General features: G+C 29.8%; 2 protein-coding genes and 1 non-coding gene across 3 annotated transcripts in view; 1 reads left to right on the top strand and 2 right to left on the bottom strand.

Annotated features, from left to right (window-relative positions):
- eIF5B (eukaryotic translation initiation factor 5B) overlaps nt 1–22780 on the bottom strand; it is a 48035-nt gene that overhangs the window by 21628 nt on the left and 3627 nt on the right. Inside the window, exons 5-7 of the mRNA XM_070636227.1 lie at nt 12885–12961; nt 11145–11340; nt 10457–10579 (exon numbers count right to left, since the gene is read on the bottom strand). Coding sequence (XP_070492328.1) covers nt 10457–10579; nt 11145–11340; nt 12885–12961 — 396 coding nt within the window. The remainder of the gene's footprint in view (nt 1–10456; nt 10580–11144; nt 11341–12884; nt 12962–22780) is intronic.
- Nucleotides 11433–11505, bottom strand: TRNAW-CCA (transfer RNA tryptophan (anticodon CCA)). Its single transcript has one exon. It is a non-coding gene; the product is annotated as a tRNA-Trp (tRNA).
- On the top strand, nt 14018–15157 carry LOC139087904 (ubiquitin-associated domain-containing protein 1-like). The gene has a single exon (XM_070636878.1). It carries the CDS (start codon nt 14018–14020, stop codon nt 15155–15157), a length of 1140 nt encoding a protein of 379 aa, XP_070492979.1.

Genomic DNA, 22780 nt, shown 5'->3' with positions numbered 1-22780 from the left:
AAACCCTACAATTCCAAATAAATTATTCAAAAACCTTTCAATTCTTTTAAAATTATCCAAGACACAAACGCTTTAAGCATTTAAATGACTTTAAATCACAATTCTAAAACGTATTTGTTTTAAAGGAAGCAATCTAATAAGAATTACCATCAAAATCCAATCAAAAATTGAATACAAAGAGCAATTTGTCGAAAGGAAGAGATTGAAATCTCTAACATATAATTTAAAAAAAGAATCAATATTATGACACAAATCGATTTATAATAAAATGTTAATTTTATGGATTCTACTTAATCTTTTTTTCATTTCCCAAATGTCATAAGTATATAGTCATATAATTAACATTTCAACATTTCAGTTCCCTCATTGAACTAATGACGAAAGATATCTTTATACCTTGTTAAAGTGTTGGGCGTCCACTCATCTAATTGTTTGAAATATTGAATGAGCATTTTAAAAATGGATATCGTAATATTAATGAATGACTGACAATCGATAAAATTTTATTCTTCACGACTCTTTTTTTTTTTTGAAAAAGGTGTTAGGTGCCTTAAAAACTTCCAATATTTATTCAATTCATGTAATTAATATTCAACAGAAAAAAAATGAGAATTACTTCATTCAAACTCAATTATTCATTAAACAAATAAGAAATCGTTACTGAAATTTATACAGAAATCAATGGGATGTCGATATTTTCATTCATTTTTTCACGTACATAATTTCAATGACGATATTATTGCGCGAGTCAGATGATTAAGCTTCCTTTTGATTTAATTTTCATATATTTGTTTTCATTCAACAGAAAAAATGCTATGATGACTTTAGAATGTCTGGTTAGTTGGAAGAGCGCATTTGAAAAATTTAACGAATTTTTAAAATCCAAAAAAATTTAAATTTTAACGGTCAAAAAATATTTGAATAATTTAACCATCAAAGCCTTTTTGAATAATTTAGCGGTCAAAGTTTTTTCAAATAATTTAACGGTCCACACATTTTTAAATCATAATTTGACATTTTCAAATAATTTAACGGTCGGAAAAAGTTTGAAATGGATTTGAATTTTAAATTTTTTAAAAATTTAACGGTTTTTAATGAAGAAAATAAGACAAAATGCAGTTTCTTCAATTCCTTCAACAGAACGTCTCAAAAAATGATTTTAAAAAATAAACAAAAAATTCGCAATTCATTCTGAGCTCAATTTTTGATGAAGGAATAATTTGCAAAATCACGTACGCTTTAATAACGATAATTGTTAATGTATTTTATGCTACTTCCGCCCCAACAAGACTTCTTTTTAATAATAATAATAATGAGCAGCTCAGCATTATCAGACATTAAAATATTTTCTTCATAAATTAAAGATGAAAAAAAAAAAATGAATTATTTGACTTGATTCTGTTGAAATATTATTACTGGCTTTTTATTGATGAAAATATATAAAAAACGGAAGTCTCATTGAAAGGAAACACATGGCGCAATAATAACAAAATTTTATCGTCTTCTATTACCCTATATTATTACATTCTAGTCATCATCTTCGGAGAACATCAGAGGAATTAAAAATTTATAAATTTTATTTTTCCTCTGAACGAGAAAAACAGAAAAAAAAGTTGTCAAAATAGGAAGGAAGGAAGTAAGTTAATAAATTTTTTTTTTGTATTTTTCGGGAGGAAGGAAGTTAACAAATAAAGGATGCGCGTAGTAAATTTAATACTATTTGAACGTTAAACAGAGCTCTTTGATACAGATACTCTTGATGAATGTTTTGTTGATTTAGGTATGAAAAAAAACCGTTCGTTTGATGATGACAATGATTTACTATTGTTAGACTTTCTAGCTTGACATGAGAATTTTTTCAGAAATGTTCTTTGCATTTGAAGTTGTTTGGATAGAACAGTAGTTTTCAAAGTTTTGTCGGCGACACAATGCTGTGTCACACATTACTGCCGACACACAACTGACGACACATGATTGATTCACACACAACTGGCGACACATTACTGTGTCACACATTATTAATGGTATTATCGACACAGTCTTGTATCGCAACAGTATTGTCGACACACTGCTGTGTCGCAACGGTATCTTAAGTGTGTCGTCTGCTTAAGAGTTTGAAACTCAACTATAATTGTGTCTGGCACGAAGTTTGAAGAGACTTATCTTACGTTTTGCATACATTCTGTTGGTGATTGGACCGTGGTGACAAAAACCCACCGTAAGAGTCGAATCTTTGGTTTCTGAAAAACCAGAATCTAGAACCCGAAGTCGGCATTCGGCTTAACTTGACTTTGAGTCAATTAGGATCGAAACACTACATTGCATGCGATTCAATGACATTTCCAATAAAATTCAACGCCGCAGGAGTGTGCGACACACAATTTAAACAACATTGCTTTAAAGAGTGACACTTCGCAGAGCCACCGCAATCAAAACTAGTTTATAGTTCAATTCCGACCATTTCCAATTAAATACCGAAGAACAAAACCAAAAATCCATCAAAAAATTGACATCCAATTAGGTTAATACCGATTAAGAATCTACAATCAATCCATACCATCTGCCAAGTCAACATAATTAAAGATAGTGACGCATTTCATTCTGTACATAAACGAAAGAAGACAAGAACAATTTTTTTTCAGCTTCGGAAGTAATTTAAAATCCTTAATAATCGGATGTACTTAATTTAGCTTATTTGTTATGACTTCATGGCCTAACCGAAAATTACTTCCATTGAAAAACAAACAATTTTACACCAGCAAGCATTAAGAAAGTCTCATTTTTGTGAATGAAAAGGCAAAAACAACACAAAAATAAATTTTTTTGTGAATGAAATTCAACAATATCAATGGTAGTAACTTCCGCTGCATACACCTTTAATATTTCTTTCCTCTTCTTTTAGTCTTTCGAGTCTCCTTCCATTCATTCATAAAAAGCTGTTTTCATTTCATTCATAAAAACTATAAAAACAATTTTTTTTTTCTTCCTCTCCTCTTCTCTTTATGTATTTTTTTGTGAATGTAGTTCAACTCGTCAGTCATCTATTTGCTTATTTTTTTTATTTTTTTTTTCTTCTCTATATATACATTTTTAGATATTTGTTTCTCACCCCTCTTTTGTAGTTTTTTTCATTATTATTTTTTCATTTGACATCTGTTTGTAGTTCGAATATATATGTTAAAATATTTTTTTTTTATTTTATTTTTTGAAAGATACACATTGAGCTACTATTAGTTTTTGTAGTAAAATAGTTTTTTTTGGAAGCACTTTCTTAAAGTTAAATGACTTGATAGTTTGGAATTTGTCGGACTGATTATTTGTCTTTTTCACACAGAGTATGATCACAGATTAGACCATACTCTTAGGTTGATTGTGCCTTTTACTAGAACCAGTTAAACCTAAACTTGACCTAAACCTCGAAATCATTTTCTTGAGATTTTTATACGTAAGCAAAATCTTACGTAAGAACGTAAAGATTTTACGTAGGATCTTTACGTAAGAAAATTCTTACGAAGAAATTTTTACGTAAGCTAATTTGTACGTAGAGATTTTTACGTAGACAAATTCGAACGTAGAAATACGTACGTCAAAAGTCCTACGTAAAGATTTACGTAAGATTAAAAAAATTTGACCGTTAGACACTTCAACAGCTCTTTGATCGTTAAATTTCCAAAAATTAATGTGTTTTGACAACTACCTAATCAGAACTCAAAGTCGTCTCGGATTTTGTATGAAAAAGTCGACTCGAATTGATTTGACTCCTTTCAAAATTAACGTTGACTTCAAAATTTGCCTCAAATTAAACAAAATAATAGAAATTTCATATTTAACATGCGCTCCATCAAGCCCTAATCCACTAATCATCCACACTAGTTTCCTCTTACTTGAAAGTGTGATTGCTTATTTTCTATACACAACAATGTACATAACATCTTGAATTTATGTATAGAAAGGCTAAAAACTTATTTAAAAATGTGTGAATTGATGCTGAAAGTTGCCCTGCCGCTAAAAGATTTGTTGTGATCTATTTTACCGAAGAAAGATTTTTCATTTGAAATTCGATTGGATAATGTAAACTTTGGATGTGCCGACTTGTGAATCTCCCAACCATACGGCTTCTATGACTTTTTGTTCTATGGCACAAATTCGGAGAATTTTTCTTTTTAATTTCCATCGCCAAAATTAATGATTTTTCGGAAATTCATCTGTTAAACTGTTGCAATGATGCTACTTCAAGTGAAAATGGTTGTTAAGTTAAAGAGAATTTAGACTTTGTTTGCAACTTCAAATAGATTTATTTGCAATAAAAAATTGAGAATCTTGTTTGAATTAAAATCATTTTTTTTTTCTTTGAATATTGCAATTTGGATCATTATTTCAATAAAGCTTTGCTATAAACAAAAGATTTAGTTAATGAAGTGGTAATCATTTGGGTTTGAATTGGGAGTTCAGTTCTGTGAACAAATTAAAATTGTATTTAACGGATTTTATGAATTTGAATTTTAATAGTCAATCTGGTTTTAGCGACAATTTAATATTTGAATTTTTAATGATAGTCCATTTTAAATTTAAATTTCAACGATCATTTGATGTTTGAATTGTAGCGATAATTTGATTTTACCTACAATTTAAAATTTGAATTTTAACGATAATTTAAAGTTTGAATTTTAACGAATATTTGACATTTGAATGTAAACGAATATTCAAAATTTGAATTTCAAAATCAATTTGTCGAAGAAAGTATTGGAAGAAAGTTTCGTTAAATATTCAAATTTTTGAAAACCGTTAAAGATCCAATCTTTGGAAATTCGTTAAATATTCAAATGTTTGAAACCCGTTAAAAAAGAATCTTGAAATTTCAAATTAAAAATAACCGTTAATTATAAAAATGTTAATTGATGTGACCTTTTTAATCATTTTCCACAATGAACTTGAACTTTTACCGACAGCTTATCATGAAAATCATAAATATAGACATAAATTATTTCCACAAAATTGAAGTACAAACCTAAAATTAAATACGCAAACATCGCAATTACCAACCAAGCCTTGAAACTAAAGTAAATTTGCAAAATAATCTTATCATAAACAACATGTGTGCTCTATATCATCCACACACAAAAATTATAGAGCTCTATTTAAATTTAGATACATAAAAAAAAACCTACAAGTTTTCAAGTTTAAGGAGATTTACAGCTCAGTCTATAAGCATGTAAGCATGTATATTAATTATTTATATATGTAAGTTCGATACATAAATCTTTCAGACTTACGTAAATAACTAAGCATATCTCTCAATTTTATCGTCTTTTTTTATATTTTTTCATTCACAAAAAAAAAATTATTTCTCGAATATTCAACTAACACACAGTAGAGGATGATGAGACTTACACATACAATTTTACTTCCTTCCGGTCTTTTATATACATCGAGAAAAATGCCTCGTACATAAAAATAAGATCGAGAGAATCTTCCCCTTTTTAAACTCAAGATACTTATTATTTTACAACAACAACAAATTTCATTCATAAAAATCCACATTTAATTACTAGTTGTAGAGTTGAATAATAGAGGAATTAGCACAATATATAATAAAAATATTGTATAAATCAGCTATTGAAAATGAGAGGAAAAATGCAAAAAATTACGCGGGTAAAATTACATTTTCATTCATAATTCTGCTTTTTATGAATGAAATAAAATGAAAGGAACAAAAAATCTATGAATGAAACTGTGTACAACAATGAAAATAATATATTGCATGACTGTATTAGAGACAAAATTGTTGTTGTTGGCTGTTTCTCCATCATTAAATAGTCTGTCTATATAAATAATATTTTTTAACAGCTCAGCTCATTCATTTATTAATTTAATTGACACTATGGATGTCGTAAGCAAGGCTTCTATGATTCTTTGACTTTACTCATTTTTGACACATAGAGTCCATAAGTATATTCACCAATTTTGCTTCTATAAATAAAACTACGGGGAAAAATATAAAAATCATTTAAAATGAACCGGATAGTTCTATTAATCAATTGTTCATGAGAGAGATACGGGACAGGAACGGAAATCTTGATCTTTAAGAGAGTCTCATACAGCTCAATATCATCAAGTCTTGGAAAAGTGTAGAAGTAAATGGATGGGACTTGTGTGACAGTAGCTCTTCACTTAAAATAACAAATTGTAAAAATATTTATCGTATTAATTATAATCTTCTTTCTCTTTGCTATGCTCACGTTCAAGCAGCGAGATAAATGACTTTTTTTATTTTATTTCTTTTCATTCGTTTTGAGGGTCTTGGATGGTTGAATTATTATTATTATTATTAGTTAAAGTTTAGATTGACGATGCAGTTGAATTGGTTTTATTGAAAAAATTGATGCTGGTACATTTGATAGATTCAGCAATTTTGTTGAATTATGTGCCATAGATTCGATATCAATTGACAATAAAAATTTAAAATAATCAAAAACAATCTGAAGACACTTAAAAATAAATTATATTCCAATAAATAAATCTAAATCGATTTAATTTGTCCAAAAAAGTGAAGTTTGAAAATCAAACTGACAAAACTTATTTGAATTTTGAGAAATAGTTTGAGTCTTAGCTAGATTGGAATCCAAAATGACCGTTATATTGTCTACAATGATTATTTTATAGAAAAAAGTAAAACTTAAAAATCAAGCTGACAAAAATAATTTGAATTATTCAGAAATGGGTTGAGTCTTTGCTAAATTCAAATCTAAAATTATCGTTATATTTGTTATAAATGTCTCCAAAATGGCAAAATGAATTTTCAAAAATGGTTTGAGTCATTGCTAAAATTCAAATCTAAAATGACCGTTATAATATTTTAAAATTACAAAACATAAAAAATATCCAATTTCAATCCATTATCACAACAAAAAATACTCCCATTTAAACAAAGATCATCAGCCATGAAGGATTGTATTACGAAGTAACCTCATTGCACAAATTGCAAAATTGAAAAGCACTTCAATTATCATTACACAATTAAATTACTCCCATTACTATAATTTCACATTGAAAAACGTGCGTATCTCTGAGCCTTGACTTCATTTTTCCTTGTGAAACTTCACTTTTTTATATATATATTTATATCATCATCGTTTATGTATAAAAATGCATAAATAAAATGTGGAAAAAATTTCAATTTTTTTTTTGTTCTCTTTTTTTTATTTAGTATCTAGCCGGAAACGTCAATTTATTATCAATTGATGACACTTTTCACTTCAAATGTAGTAAATTCGATTGAAATGCAAGCGAGTAAGGTAAAAACAGCTGACCGTAGCTAGCGATTGACATTATTTTTGTTGTATAAGATTCATATAATTATGTCTAAATTACAAGTCTGACACACATTATGAATGAAAAAATAAAGACACAAAAGTTTTTGTGAATGGCACAACAACAACAACAGCAACAACAAAAAATAAAAGTTTTTTAATGTTCATTGAGAAATAAAAAATTCATTCATGAAATATAAAAAATGAAAATAAGACGGAGTTTTTACGCATTTCATTTTAGCCGCATATGTTTTCATTCATAAATATGAAGTTTAAGTAATTTTAGCATTAATTTGAATTATTGGTCAATTGTCTGTCTGTCCATTTGTCTATTTTTCGTGCAAATTTCATTCAAAAAGTTTCGTTAAAAAACGAATAAACTGTCAATTTTCAAAGACACAATCCTAAAACTTTGAATAATTTTTAACCGTTAACTTTCAAATATTTTTTGACCGTTATTTTTCAATTTGAATCTTTCCGCTCAATTTTGAGTGTTCTTTAGCCGATAAATTTCCTAATAAATTTAAAACTCAATTTGCGCTTTCAACGGCATCAAGTGACCTAATCAACACAACTTTAAGCTTATTATATCAAATTAAAATCATGTTTTCATGTATACATGCTTAAGATTTTACGTATTTCTCAATGAATTTACGCAATAATCAAAAAAATTGAAATAAACAACAGCCTCGAAAATCCTAGCAAAATTATTATAATACGTGTTATTTTCATGAAAAAATATACGATCGCCGTATGACGTATGAGCTTATTATTTTGCATTTGCTGCATTGCATTTATCACAGTTTATATGATTCCGGATGTAATACGATATAATACTGTGTGTATACTTTGCCAAGTCATCTTTCACTCGACAAAAAAAAAAGGCAGTGAATGCAGTAAGAAAAAGAATATAATATTCATTACTTCAAATGAATTTATTTCGGATAAAAAAATTATTATGAATGTAATTCAATATGCATGCTTATGAATTAAAATAAAAATGTTGATAAGCAAGTAAGCTGCTGGCAAAAAAATATAAAAGAGTCTACGTGCAGTATAATAAATGATTAAGAGACTTTTATTCCGCCATTTAAAAGCGAGAATTTATAGACACATAGTGTAAGATATTTATATTCTTGCCGATGGTTTGCAATTACTTTTATGGTCGTTTCAGATATCGTCCCTTAGTTAAATAATTAGTTAGTGTTAAAAAGAGGAAGAAAAACGAACTTTTGACGTTTGAATTTGATTTACGTACGTATTTTGGGAGTTTACGTACATATTCTGACTTTGTACGTACGTATTTTGATGTATTACGTACGTTGTTTGATGTACGTACGTATTTTGCCGTTTTACGTACGTATTTGGTCTTTTTACGTGCGTATTTTGTCTTTTTACGTACGTATTTTAAGAATTACGTACGTTTTTCCATAAAAACTAAACTTAATTTCCGACCTATTTTGAGTATCATGAACTCCTAAATTTCGTGAATCTGATCTAATTCTGATGAATTCCACGATAATCACTCAAACATACTCAAATAATAGGAAACTGCCTATTACAATGTGTTCAAAAACGATCAATTTTCATGATAAATATCTAGTATAAATATTTATTAAATCATCATCCGATCAGCTGATTCCACACTTTTTGCAACGTGATGCATTTTCAGCAGCTAATCAATCTTAATTATCTAAATCTATTCAATTAAACTAGCTTATCTAATTATGATCATATCCGATAATTTCTAGTACAAAACAATCTCAAGGAACATCAAATGTATTCTAATATGCACAAGAACTTAAGACTCATGAATTAATATTATTTCTTCATTTATATTCTTACAAAATAAATGAATGAATGATAAATGCAGAAAAAATAAGAAATAAGTGTCTACGTGTATCGTATTTAATTCTGCTATTTAACTCTTTTTTTTATATGCATTCTAAGCATTATAATTTGTACCTCATTGCGATATACGATATAAAGCGAGTCTCACATTGATTATAAACAGAACTTTTTTTTAATTCATTATGCTTCAGTGTAATTTAAGTTTTGTTTTTTGAATTTCCTGTTTGAATCAAGTCTAACTCATCTAATTATTACACGAAACCTCATCAAAATTAATCTCAATTTTGTTTTTCACTTTTTTTTGGCCACGTTATTACTCTCGACTTTTTTTTTTTAATTTTCTTCTCGTTCAAATTTGACTCCGGACACCATCATTAAATGTCCGAAACAAAAAAAAATCGAAGAAAATTGGAAACACCTGTTGATTACTTTAAAGGAAGGGAGGCAAGAGGCTCACAATAAAAAAAGGCCCTGTAATTATCATTTAACTTAAATAAATCTCATTTCGTTCCATTGAGGCATTTAATTGGAACTCTTCCTTTTCAAATGAAACTTGATTTTCATGATTTAGTGCCCGATAGCCACAAAAAAAAACAAAGATGTTATACATAAACAATGATAATAAAATTCTGTGCACCTGAATTTACCCAAAAACTTTTACTCTTTCGTGTTCTCTTTTTGTTTTATTTTTCAATTTTATTATTAAGATAATTCGGGCAGGTTCTTTAAATTTTGTGAATGAAGAGATTTTGACGGTTTTTTAGGTGCGTAATTCAAGAAGAAGTTCGTTTTATTGAAAGCTTTAAAGTAAATTTTTAACGGTTTTTACGTACGTTTATTTAAAGCTTTTACGTACGTTTTTCTGAAGCTTTTACGTACGTTTTTCAAAGCTTTTACGTACGTTTTTCAAATATTTTACGTACGTTTTTCCATAGCTTTTACGTACGTTTTTTTACAGAGCTTTTTTTTTTTTGAAGCTTTTACATTTTTGAGCATTTTTTAAGCCAATTGTAAGTTAAAAATTGCTCATTCACAATCAATCCAAAGCAACAAAAATAAATATTCTCAAAATCAGCAATAACCTTCCCAAAAATCAGAACATAAAAGTGACAAATTCCAATTAAATCTATCGCTTGCAATCTCTCCAGTAAAAAAATTGACATCCTCAATAAAAAAAGAGCATCAAATAAAAATTTTTTTCAGACGAAAACAATTCCAAGGACAGGATGTAGAATAAGAGTCACAGCAACAAAAAAAAAAAAAAATTGATAAAAACACATTTATTTTACACTCACCTCAGTTTTATCATCTTTCGTCTTTACAACACATATGGGCGTACCTTCCTTCACAATTCCAGCTTCAACTGTTACACCCATTACAATTGGATCGCGCGAATTGAATATATATTGTGGCAAAATCTAGCAATAAAAAATATATATGAAGAAAAAAAAACAGAATGAGTGCATTTCATCACTTTTAAATTAAGTTTCATTCATAAAAAAAATTTAATTTCATTTTTATGGCCTTGATTATGATTGTTGAGAGATGAAAATTGCTGAAGTTTTATGTCAAAAAAAAAGTTAATTTGCTTTTATATTGCTTGAAATAATGATATAAAATCATTAATAGCTTTATGTACAAATTTAACGATCTTTTCAAATTTAAATATTTTCTTTGACGAAACTTCGTTAAGATTTAAAATTGAAATGTCCGTTAAATTTCAAAATTGAAAAATCTGTTGATCATTCATTTAAAATTAATTGTTTTATCAGAGCATGAATCAAATTCAGCCAGTGAAATGTAACCTCATAATTACTCTGATTTATTTAAAAACGTTTTCACTAATAAATTAATGAAAACAATTAATAATGAATGAAGAGCGATTGATTGTTTAGCAATGAAAATAAACAGACCAAATAGATCAATGAACAACGAAAAAAATAAGAAACTTAAACTACATTTACATGAAAAATAATTAATTACCTTCAGTTTACATGGGAAAACAGCAATTGATTTAAATTGATCTCGTTTCTGTTGCTTCAATTCTTCTCGATAGGCAGTAAATTTATCGAATAAATGATAGATGATGTCAGCTTGGAATATCTTGACGCCTAAATTGTCTGCCAAATCTTGTGCATCACGTTCAATTTTGACGTCAAATGCCAAAATAGTTGCGTATCTGAAAAAAATTATCAAGGTTAAGTTAATTAAATTGACTTTAAAAATTAAAGGAACCAAAAAAAAGTAAAAAAGTATCAAAAAAAGAATTTCTGACCCCGACGTGACTTGAACACGCAACCTTCAGATCTGGAGTCTGACGCTCTACCAATTGCGCTACAGGGCCATTTTCAGAACCATTCAACTTGTACGGTACTGATCTATATAAACCTAGTGGCTTAAGTCTCATTACTATACTTAAATCACAATATTCTATAGACCGGTTTAAAATAAATACCTAAAGGCAATAACATGGAGTTCGATGAAGTAAATTTATATTGGACTCTACTTTTTTTGATTCTTTTGAAAACCTTTCAGTTTGGACAGAGTATGGTTTTATTTTGAAGGTAATGGAAACTTTTTGCATTTGGAACGGGATATATTATATTTATAGAGATGTATATTTTAATTGCTGTGGATCTATGGATTCTTCAGGTGAGATTTGTTAGGATTTTGAGTGACTTAGCATTTTTTGGGAATATTTGACGCATAATTTTGAGGATTTAGGGTCTTATGTATCTTCTATTTTTAAGAAATCAATTCTAATGCCAGGAATATTTGGCAATTTAATATTTTCAGACTATCATGGCATGTATCTTACAGTTCTCATATTGGAACAAATGGAAATATGTTCACCATTTTCATCCGTTCCAAAAGAATTTCAATGTTTCATTCTTGAAACTGAAACATCAAAAATGTAAAATTTCAAATTGACACTAAGGAAGTACAAGGATCTCCATTTTTTGAGTCGTGGAACGTAACATACTCAGAATTCTCAAATTGACCTGATTAACGACGACAATTTGTGATTGATCTGACGAAATTCGTCATAAAATTCCACGAATCATAAAACATTTACGTCACACGAATTTCCTCTCGACAAAAAAGCATGCATTACTAAACTTCCTCTACTTCCACTTAATAATTTTTTATGATAATAACGTAATACTTTTTTAAATGGCTTTAGTCATTACGAAAGTATCCGAAAAGAAATTGTGCCATTTTTAAAAACTTCAATGAAGCGGAAATTGTGCGTTGTCATACAAATTATAAGTCCATTAAACAGACATTATTGCATCATGATTTGAAATTGAAGATAAAATCATTAAAAAATAATATTTTTAACTAGAATTGTTTCCTGACTTCTCTTGATGAGTTCTTAAGAAATTGGAAATGTTTGAGATAGCAGAAAAGTGGCAGGACATGATTACGTGTGAGTTTTGATATTAAAAACGTTGTTTTAGTCACATGACATCTGTAGAGACATTCAGTGAATGATTGATTCGAGGAATAACTTAAATCAGACACTAAATTGCTTAATAAAGGTATTTTGCGTGTCGGAACGAATCTTCTCGGATCAGAAAAGCTTAAATAAGGCATTTATGACTTGAATCATAAGAATCAGATAAAATAAGGCAGCACATGCTTAAAATCAGACAATTATGATCCAGAATCTTAATAAATTGCAGTAAATTGATTCAATGTAGATCCAACTTCAATACTCACTCAGCTTGATGTTCCAACATAATCGAAGCCTTCATTACATCACGTTTGACTACTGGACCAATCCTAATGCCAGCATACTGTAAGAAATAATAAAAAAAATGGAAAGGATATAAAATAAAAATTTACGATTTTAAACTATTTTGCATTTTATATTATCAGATAATCAAGTTTTTATCGCTCATGATCAGTAGTCCAATTAAATACGTAATCAGGGCAATGCTCGTTTAATATGCTCGATTATATCATCGTCATCGCGATGATTGTTACCAATTTAGCTTTTTTTTTTGCATTTACCAAAACGTTTCATTCATTCATATTACGCCTGTGTTCATGCCTCTAATAAATTGGAATTTAAATTTCTCAAAAAATGCCTTACACATTTCAGCATAGCTTGATAATTTACATCAAATTAAATTTATTAGCATGATTTTGAACGCCAACATTCAGTCAATATAAAAAACTATTTAATTAGTTTACAACACAATGAAATTCATTCATAAAAAAAACCAGCCAGCGAGAAGTAAGAAGGCAGGAAGAAGAAGAAGAAAATGTTAATGAACGTAAAAAGCTAACACAAACCGTAGCAAATTGATTTCCATTCATTTAAAAAAGTTTCTTCGTTTTCTAGAAACTGGTATAGAAGTTGATGATGTAGTTTTGAGTTAGTGACTGAAATGCAGTTTGCTAATTCAGATTAAATGGATGCTATATTTCAATTTGTTCATTGAGTAGGATTGATGGAAAAATTTGAAAATAACGGATTTTTTGAATTCAAAATTTAGAGCCTTACAAATTACATTGAAAACTTTAACATTTGTATGGTTTTTTGAACATTTGTATTGTTTTGAACATGTAAACATCTTCTAAATTCTTAATAAAAGCAATTCAGTCAGAAAAGCATCTAAAGTCAATTTTGACTCACGATAATTCCTCTAAAAATGTTTATTTCCATCTTAGTTAGCATTGCAATTAAATTTTTATTAAATAATTCACTAATGTTATCGCGAATGTTTTCAATATTTAAATTCCTGTCAAAAAACAAGTCATCAGATGAGTCGTTCAGCTTCAAAATTATCACAGTCAATGATGGAATTTTTAAAGTCATTGTTCCACGAAATGAAACAGTCTACGAAATGAAGAAAATTATTTATTATGTCATGATTGAAAGTGATGAAAATTTCCCATATAAAGACATTGATATTGATGATATTTTGGCATCAATGAGACTATTAAGGACAAAGACCAAAAGTTTATTGAATGATTCGGACTATTTAACCAAGCAATTCAAAAATAATGAAGAATTCCTGTTGACATTTCGTCGATCACTCGATTCACTGCCAAAATCCAGTGAGATACTTTCCGGACCAACAGAAGATCAAATTATTGAAAAAACGCAGCATTTACCAAACTTAAAGCGACCGCCAGTTTACAACATTAATCATTTATTCCGACAAGACGATTTAAGGAAGATCTTCATCACATTAGCAAAGGAATCAGCCTACATTCTATGCACAAAACCTCATTCATTTAAAATATTAAAATATTATCGCGAAAAAATCAACAAATATATGAATAAGTACGAAAATGCCTATAAAGTCATGTATAAATTAGGATTTTCACAAGATAATGTCAAGCATGCGATGAAGTTAAATGCTAATAATTATAAATTAGCTTTAGATTGGCTGATTGATAATGTTAAACAGCATGAAAATTTAAGGCTATCAAAATCACCAAGACAATCATTAATATCCAACAAACAAACATCAATTCTGTCATCAAGCTTTGATCTAGCATCTGCCACAATCGTCGATCGTCTTGATGGATTGCTTGGTATTGTTGAATTTTATGCCGAAATGAGCGAACAAGTTTCTGATGTTAATCTAAAGGAAATGGTTAAGATGGGCTACGATAATGAGGAAGCGCGCGAAGCTTTAAGAACGATCAGAAATAATATCGGTGCTGCTTGTGAATATATAGCAGGTGATGTGAGTGGAAGCATTATGGAGTTACGCGTGGGACTTGATCTATCATGTCCAATTTATGATATTCTTATGAAAACACCGGATTTACAGCAGCTTTTATCATTCTCGGAATCATTTATTTATTTCAATAAGCTACTCGAAGATCACATTATAGAATGGGATCCCGAAGAAAATAATGGACAACTTTTGCGTCGAGTTATTATAAAATATCATGAAGAAAAACATTCGTTGGTAACAAATCAATTTAACAGCCCAACAAAGCCCGCATCATCAGCATCGCCATTAACATAATGAAATAAAAAAAATATATGTATATGTAGATATTTTGACGATCAAAATCAGTTTCTTTAATATTCATAATAATCGTATCTCATTCAAATTTTTAATTAAATGATATGAAATCAGATCATGAGAGAGTCGGCTCTTTTTGATTATACTTTTTTTATTTTATTTTATGTCGATGAGAAAATATTCAATTTGGGCTTGGGGTAGGTAACTCTAGATAGATCTTGGAGTTTTGGACATTTGGTCACTGGTATATTAGAACAATAGACAGAGGAACGAGGGGAACAAATCAACAAACTCTCCGATGATGGAAAATCTTGTATGCAAGATAAACTAATTAGGCTAGTCCTAACAGGGAAAGAACGTGTTCTCGACAGCTTGCTCATCCTAAATAAACAAGATGAACTTGATCGTAAGCGTTGTTCTCAGCTTACTCTACATTTAAGAGTACGTTCTCTGTCAGTTATGGTAGTTCTGAGATTTTTGTCTAAGATTGACCCAAGTATCAAGTTCATAACTAAACGTACGATCGACTAATCGGACCCTTTTCCACTTGAGTTCGAGTCCATTCACACGGTCATGTTTTTGAACCTTCAATATTTAAGTTTTTGATAAGGTAATTTGGTGTCGTTGCAGAGTTCAATATTGAGTATCGAGTTATATGCAGGGTAAAATGTCAATAAAGTCTCTGTGACAGCAATATTATATACTACTGTTGTGTGGACATGTGATCGATTCCCATTAGAAGCCGATTTCTCTCAATCATTAAATAAAATGTTGTCAAAGAACAGTTGAGTGCAGTGGTCTGGCGCACCCTCACTCGTTAAACAATCATTAGCCGCGAATCGCCCTAGCGCAGCTCTGGATCTTAAAGATCTGAATAGCTAAAGGTTTTTTTTTTTTTCAAAGAACAGTGCTTACGCTTACGCATATAGTAGGCTAGTTCAAAGAAATAAATCTAAAGAATTGAAGAATCTAACTTCTGTATCTGACCAAATTATTCCCAGTCAAAAAGCTTTCTTCGTCAAGTCTAGACATATTTGCTCAAAAAATGCCTAAATCAAACAAAAATCTTCATTATTTCTAGCAATAACAGGTCTAGTCATATGATAATTTCTGTTTTATTGGTCAATATTTAAAGAATGATTTAAGACATTCAAGAAATATTTCGGTGACACAAAATCTAAGCGATCAACCCTTGATACCGCGGAAGATTTAAATTTTGTGACACCTTTAAAAAGAGAAGATGTAGATGAAAATAAAAAGATCATTATTATTATTGTTTTTGTTGGTTTGCGTCAAATTATAAACCGTAAAAAAACTGAAACGCATTATAAAAAAAAATCTTATTTTTTTCCTCGAACATGTCCGAAATGTCTATTAGCAATGTGGCGTCTAAAATCTTAGATCTTAGGAAAGAAAAGAAAAAAAAAAATCTCGTGGATTTGTGTAAACAATTTTAGCACCAAGAATCGTCTTTCATATAAAATAATTGCCTGTACAAATGATTCATGCAGTGCTTAATAAAAATTTAAGTAATTAATAAGTTTTTTTCAAATGACATTCTGGCTGTCAAATCGATAAAATTCTTAGCAGAGTCGTAAAAAAATTGGCATTTATTAATGAAAGGAATAAAAAGAGAATAAAAATTTGTGACTTGAAAAGCGGCGACGGAGCCATTTATGCCACATAAGCAGAAAAATATATATATTTGAATGAGGTAATATCCGGTTTCAAGACCCATTTCCTTTTCACGCTATAAAACAACAATTAACATTCATCTTCTTCTTTCGACTTCTTCAAGTTCCCTAAGTTTTTAAAAATTAGTCAGCTCTTTCTTACAGGAAAAAAATACTTTAAAAATCTCACGATCATTGGAGCAAAGAATAATTATTTCCAACTTCTTGACTACGCACAGTTATTATTCATTCCTTCATTTCTTTTTTTCTCTCTCCTTCCATTCATTCATTCATTCATTCACTCGTTTATATATATTTTTGCTGTTCATTCACAAAATAATAATGAAATGAATGAAAAAAAAGTTGATCGCCGATGCATTAAAGTGTATGAATTTTTTTTAAAAACAAAAAGAAGCTTTTTCTGTGCAATTAAGTAAGAAGAATTTGAACATTTTGTAGGTCTGGATGTCTAGATTTTGACATTCATGAATGAAAGACTACGATGAAGTGACTCAGTGGAGCAATAGATAGGTAGACTTGGTATTTGAAGACAAAGACTAGCAGTGATGATGAGTTTGAATCACATAAGTGCATGACCTCCTACTCAAATTGACTTGGGGATGTAGTTTATAGTCATACAGCCCTTTGTTATAGCTATATGTGATCCAAAACTGTATTATGTGGCTTGGTTTGAATCTGAAGCAAACTGAACAAGTCCCAATCTAAATTAACCTTCCGTATCACTGTTCAACCCTCTAACTCGGGTTCCTAATTACCATCAAGTTACAGATCCCAATCCATATTAACCTTCTCCAACACTCTTCCGCCCCCACCTCGGGCTATGGTCTTGCTCCTAATTACCTACTACTATGATCTACCTATCTATCTACTAAGATGGGATTAGTCAAGTCCAAAAGTCGGCTATGATATCCCACCCAAAAAATGCGCCCCAAATCCCCATCCAACTCATCACAAAACCCTTCCATTCCCATTCCATTAAGTAAACGTTGGGCAGTAAAAAAAGATGAATAAAATAAATGAAAAAGCCTTGCATGGATTGGTGTCATCCAGCAGTCAATGTAATAAATCAAGCGTCAACAAAAAAAAAATAAATAAATAAAAACAACTTTTTCTTGCAAGCCTGTTTGCTTGCGTTGCCTCCTTATTCGTATACTAACATCGACCGACCTGCGGCCTGTATAATTTCATTCATAAAATTTTTGCAAAATTTATGACTTTTTGTCGCGCTTTTTTTTTTTTCCTTCTTCTCATTTTTCGTATTTCTTTATTTTTATTATTCACCATTTATTAATGTTCCTTCATTTTATGCATTTCCTTAATCACGAGGCAGTTGACTGGACCAATGCTTATATTTCTTTTTCTTGGCTTTCAGTGTTTCAGGTTGAACAACGTAATTAGCAATCAACCAAATTGGTATACAATACATAAGAAAAAAATAATCATCATATGGCATTTTACATTCACAAATGAAGGTGACACTTTTTCGCCCACTCGCAAAAAAAATATTGAATTGGAAGTAGAGAGACAAGAAGAAAAAATAACAGCATATACATTCTATAATATAAACAGCAGAACTGTTTAGCATTATTTTAATTTTTTTGATCGTATGATTTGAAATATGTGTCTATAAAATATGCTCGTATATCGTTAGCGACGTATTAATTCATGGCATACCCTCCTTTCTGACAAACCCCTTTAAAATGTTTAATATTTTAAGGCTATAATTGAGAGGATGAGATGTTTAACACTGAATGAATGGATCGCGTTCTTTACGATATTGGATTTTACTGGATAAAAATGAGATTTTTGAAGATTTATGGATCACAACAGGATAGATAAACTAGCTTTATTTTAACATTTAATGATTTAAATTGTATCGGAGATAAATTTTGGTATCACATGATGGACATTTTGCCAAATTAGATAAAGAATTGAGATCAAGTCAAAAAGGAAATTGATAAATTATTGTAGTAAAATCTTAGTATTGAAGGTTCAAATCCTAGTAAATTGCGATGAAAGTTTTAGTTATTCGTTATTCCATTTTTTTGCTAATTTTTATTATCGACTCAAACTGAGATTCTTCATTTAATCACATACGAATTATAATTAATTTTTCAATTCCTCAACTTACAAGACAATAACGAGCTAGTTAATACAATAAACAAGCATAAAAGGTCGAAGTATAAAGTATGTTGCCCCCTATCTCGAATGTCATTCAATGCCTTTAGGATAAGAGAAGTTCAAAAACTTGTGTAAAAGCTGTTAATAAGATACTCAACATGAACACCTACAATATATTTTTAACTACATGATACTAATTAATTAAATAATTTTTAAGTAAGCTAGGTGAGATCAGAAGCCGTCATACGAGTAGACACAATAATCATAATTGTACTTGAGACATCAAAAAAAGAGAATCGCGCTAAAAATTAATTAGAAGCGGAAAGCGTTTTACATATTATGTATCCGGTTTCAGGCATTATCTCTTTTTTTAAAAAAAGAGTAAAAAGAAAAATTTTATTTTGCCAAGTCAGAACGAATTCTGACTAAAATGTTGTTGTCTCTGACGATATTATTGCCAAGCACAAAAATATATAATTTTGAGGAGCGACGATAGCGACACGACAGATTGAAACTCAATTTGATGTTACTCATTATGCTGATACGTGACAATTACATTAAACGACTCTGCTTCCCGTCAATCAAAATGGAATTTCATTCAAATTAATCCACGTTGTGTTGACTGACAAGTGTTTCCATGTGTGCTTTTCATACATCCACTGTGTGTTATTTTATTTCTCCTCTCCTACGTACGATACCTACATACCCACATTCGACTCATTCACAAGTATCCAACTGTTTTTATAAAATAATCTAGCATAGATGATGGTTTATTGAGGCTGATCAAGGCGCATTTTTGGGAAGGGGAAGAGCTAGGGTTGCTATGTCTAGTCGACGTTATCGTGTCTTGAGCTAAATGTGTCAGTTTTTGGTGCAACCATTAATCTAAGTGTATAGTTTTGGAAACCAACTTCAGATTTAGGTTCCTGGATAGATCAATGATCATATAACCTACAAACCGCATCAGGAAAGCTCAAACTAACCGAAAAGATCACCTAACCTCAAAAAAATCAAGATAGACCAGAGTTGCACCTGTCACAGACGAAAACCGTCCAATTTCTTGAAAATTTGTATGGTTTCGTAAGAAAAAACACGTGTATTGGGTAAATTGTACAGTTTTTGCATGTACATTAGCCTGTCTGCAACTCTGAGACAGACACTCAAAGTGGATACATCTGAACCTTCTACCCTCACATAAATGCCCCAAAACACACTATTTGCACACGCTTATAAAGGAATTTTGAGTTCATTCAATAAATTAAAAGCTAATGAAGTGAAATTTTCATATTTTTTGACAAATAACCACCACAACATCAACATAATCAATGTTAAGTACATGCCATTGCAAAGAAAGAGTAACAATTAATAAAAATTGAAAAGAAACTACGTGAGCAGCAAGAAATTAATAGATAAAAAAAAATAAATAAATTTTACACCTACAGCCATCCATATAATTGATTAGCACGAAGCAAGCTAGCAAGCTCTATGGATATCGTCGTCATCATTGTTATAAGTGAAAATATTTACAGAATTCCATGAATGCAATACATCTTTCATGAAAAAAAAGACGATGTTTATATATATGGACATACATCATATTATTGGGAATATTGACAGAGCAACAGATATGTTAATTTTATGACTAATGTAGTAAGAATTCTTCAATAATAATGTACACACATCATATATCATGTGATGTATGAAAATATAGCTTTATATGGAAAAATACAGACATTGGGGCATCGTAATTGTTGATAAATGTTATATAACAAACATTATTGAGTACTCGATTGAATAAATGTAGACATTTTGCCTCAAAAATATTTACTCTAGCAAATACCAGAGCACTTTTTCGATGAACAGAACGTTATTAATTATCAACGATGTTTGATATAACAAGCTACTTATTTTACTAATTGGTTGAGCTGTTTAGCTTTTGGGGATATTTTTGGATACAAGAATCATGGTCTTGTTGATGAAATTTGACTAAGATACAGGAATGGTTTAGCAGACAATAAGCTTATTCACCCAAAATAGGGTGCTTATGACTATACTCAGTCGTTATGATTGAGGATACTCTCGAGTATGCTCCTTGTCTAATCGGAGTAGTCAACTACATTGGACCTTTTGGTTGGAATGTCTAAACTTAACTAAACTCAATTAAATTGAGATATTTAAGCCGAGAAGCATCAAATCAGTTGACCGATTGGGAATTCGACAACAAGACAGCGTAGCTGTGGATTTATATCGAATCCAACACAAAGTCCGAGTCATTCCGGAATTGGGACAGATTTTTGATCGATTAACCGATTTGTCCTACACGTGTAGTCTCAAAAGTGCAAAAAAATGGCACATAAATTTGATCTTAAGATGACCAAGTGTACACATCACTTAGCAATTGGGTGATTCTCCCGAACGGTTGCATTTTGAAAAATGAGCTTTTTTAATCCAAGGTTATTTGTTTATTGATCACAAAAATATTTTTATCAATAAGTTATGAATTTTTATAAAATAGTTCTTTTCGAATTTTCATAATTTCAAAGTAGAAAACTGATAAAAACTATAAAATTAATTATACTTCGCATAATATATTAAAACTCTGTGTAAAACTTAAGCACAAATGAAGAATTTTACTTTTTCGCTTTCAAAATTTTGTAATTTTCTCATGGATTAGGAGAAAAAGTTTGAAAAAGGTGCTTTGTGACCAAAAGTTGACGTTCGGAGAATCGATTTTTCTCCTTAGTTAAGCTTTATTGATTAACTTTGAAGCATAAATATGATGGAACAGATCAAAAACTATCAACTCATATGCATTTCATGACTGAAGAATAAGCATTTAATGAATAAATATTGATTCCCCTATAAAAATTTTCACAAAATGCAACTTTTGGTCACAAAGCACCTAGCCGAAGAATCAAAATATCTCTTAAAATAAGCTGTTTCAGAATTGTGTAATTCAATTATATGATAGAAAATGTGTAATTACACTTGAAAAACTGAAACTTAGAATAGTTTTAGTGCAAAAATCAGAAAATAATTCACTTTTAAGTTAATTTTTTTCAATTTCCCCTGTGGAGAATCACCCAATTAGCATCTGAATTTGTTTGTTTAAATCTAGATCTAACAAGATCAAAAACAAAAATAACTCTCGAAAAAAAGTCTTAATTAACACATTTTTTTGGTTACCTGACCTAATTTATTACTCAGTCTTCGTATATTTTCATTTCCGGTTAGTTTTAAACCAAATCGTTAACATTTCTATCCCAAATTCCATAGCAATGATGCTTAGAAGCTTTTAAGTCTCTGTCATAAAGAGCAATCGCACGAACATTCCAAAAAATTGTCAACATCTTTAGGTGCACACGTACTCAACTCATTCATAATACATAATCTGAATAAATCCATTCATCAATCAAACAATTCTCACACTTATCAATCTATCTTATAACACCCCAATCCGAGGTAAACATCCAGCATACACTGATGTCACCGGCCTTTTAATAAAACGACATCCAATTGATAAAAAATCACGTCCAATGTGTTGAATTTCCCATTTTTATCATCATTCCACATACTTAAATAAATGAGAAGGTTTTTTTTTCTAGTTTGCACATGATATTATATAATGATTGTTAAAGCTCTGGAAATGTAAGAAGAAGTCTTTCTCGCTTCACAAATAAACAACAAGCACAAAAAAATTGCAAAGAAGAAGAGATTCAGCAGAGTAGCACGAAAATAACCTTCAGAATATCACAGTTGTAGAATTTTCATTCATATATATTTTACTCTGACTGTACCATTACCACTT

Source organism: Chironomus tepperi, unplaced genomic scaffold (assembly GCF_022539635.2).
Source record: "Chironomus tepperi strain 1889 unplaced genomic scaffold, CSIRO-AGI_Ctep_v1 contig_11, whole genome shotgun sequence".
Taxonomy (NCBI): Eukaryota; Metazoa; Arthropoda; class Insecta; order Diptera; family Chironomidae; genus Chironomus; species Chironomus tepperi.
The sequence above is the reverse complement of the archived record's forward strand: the minus strand, read 5'-3'. Positions and strand labels throughout refer to the sequence as shown.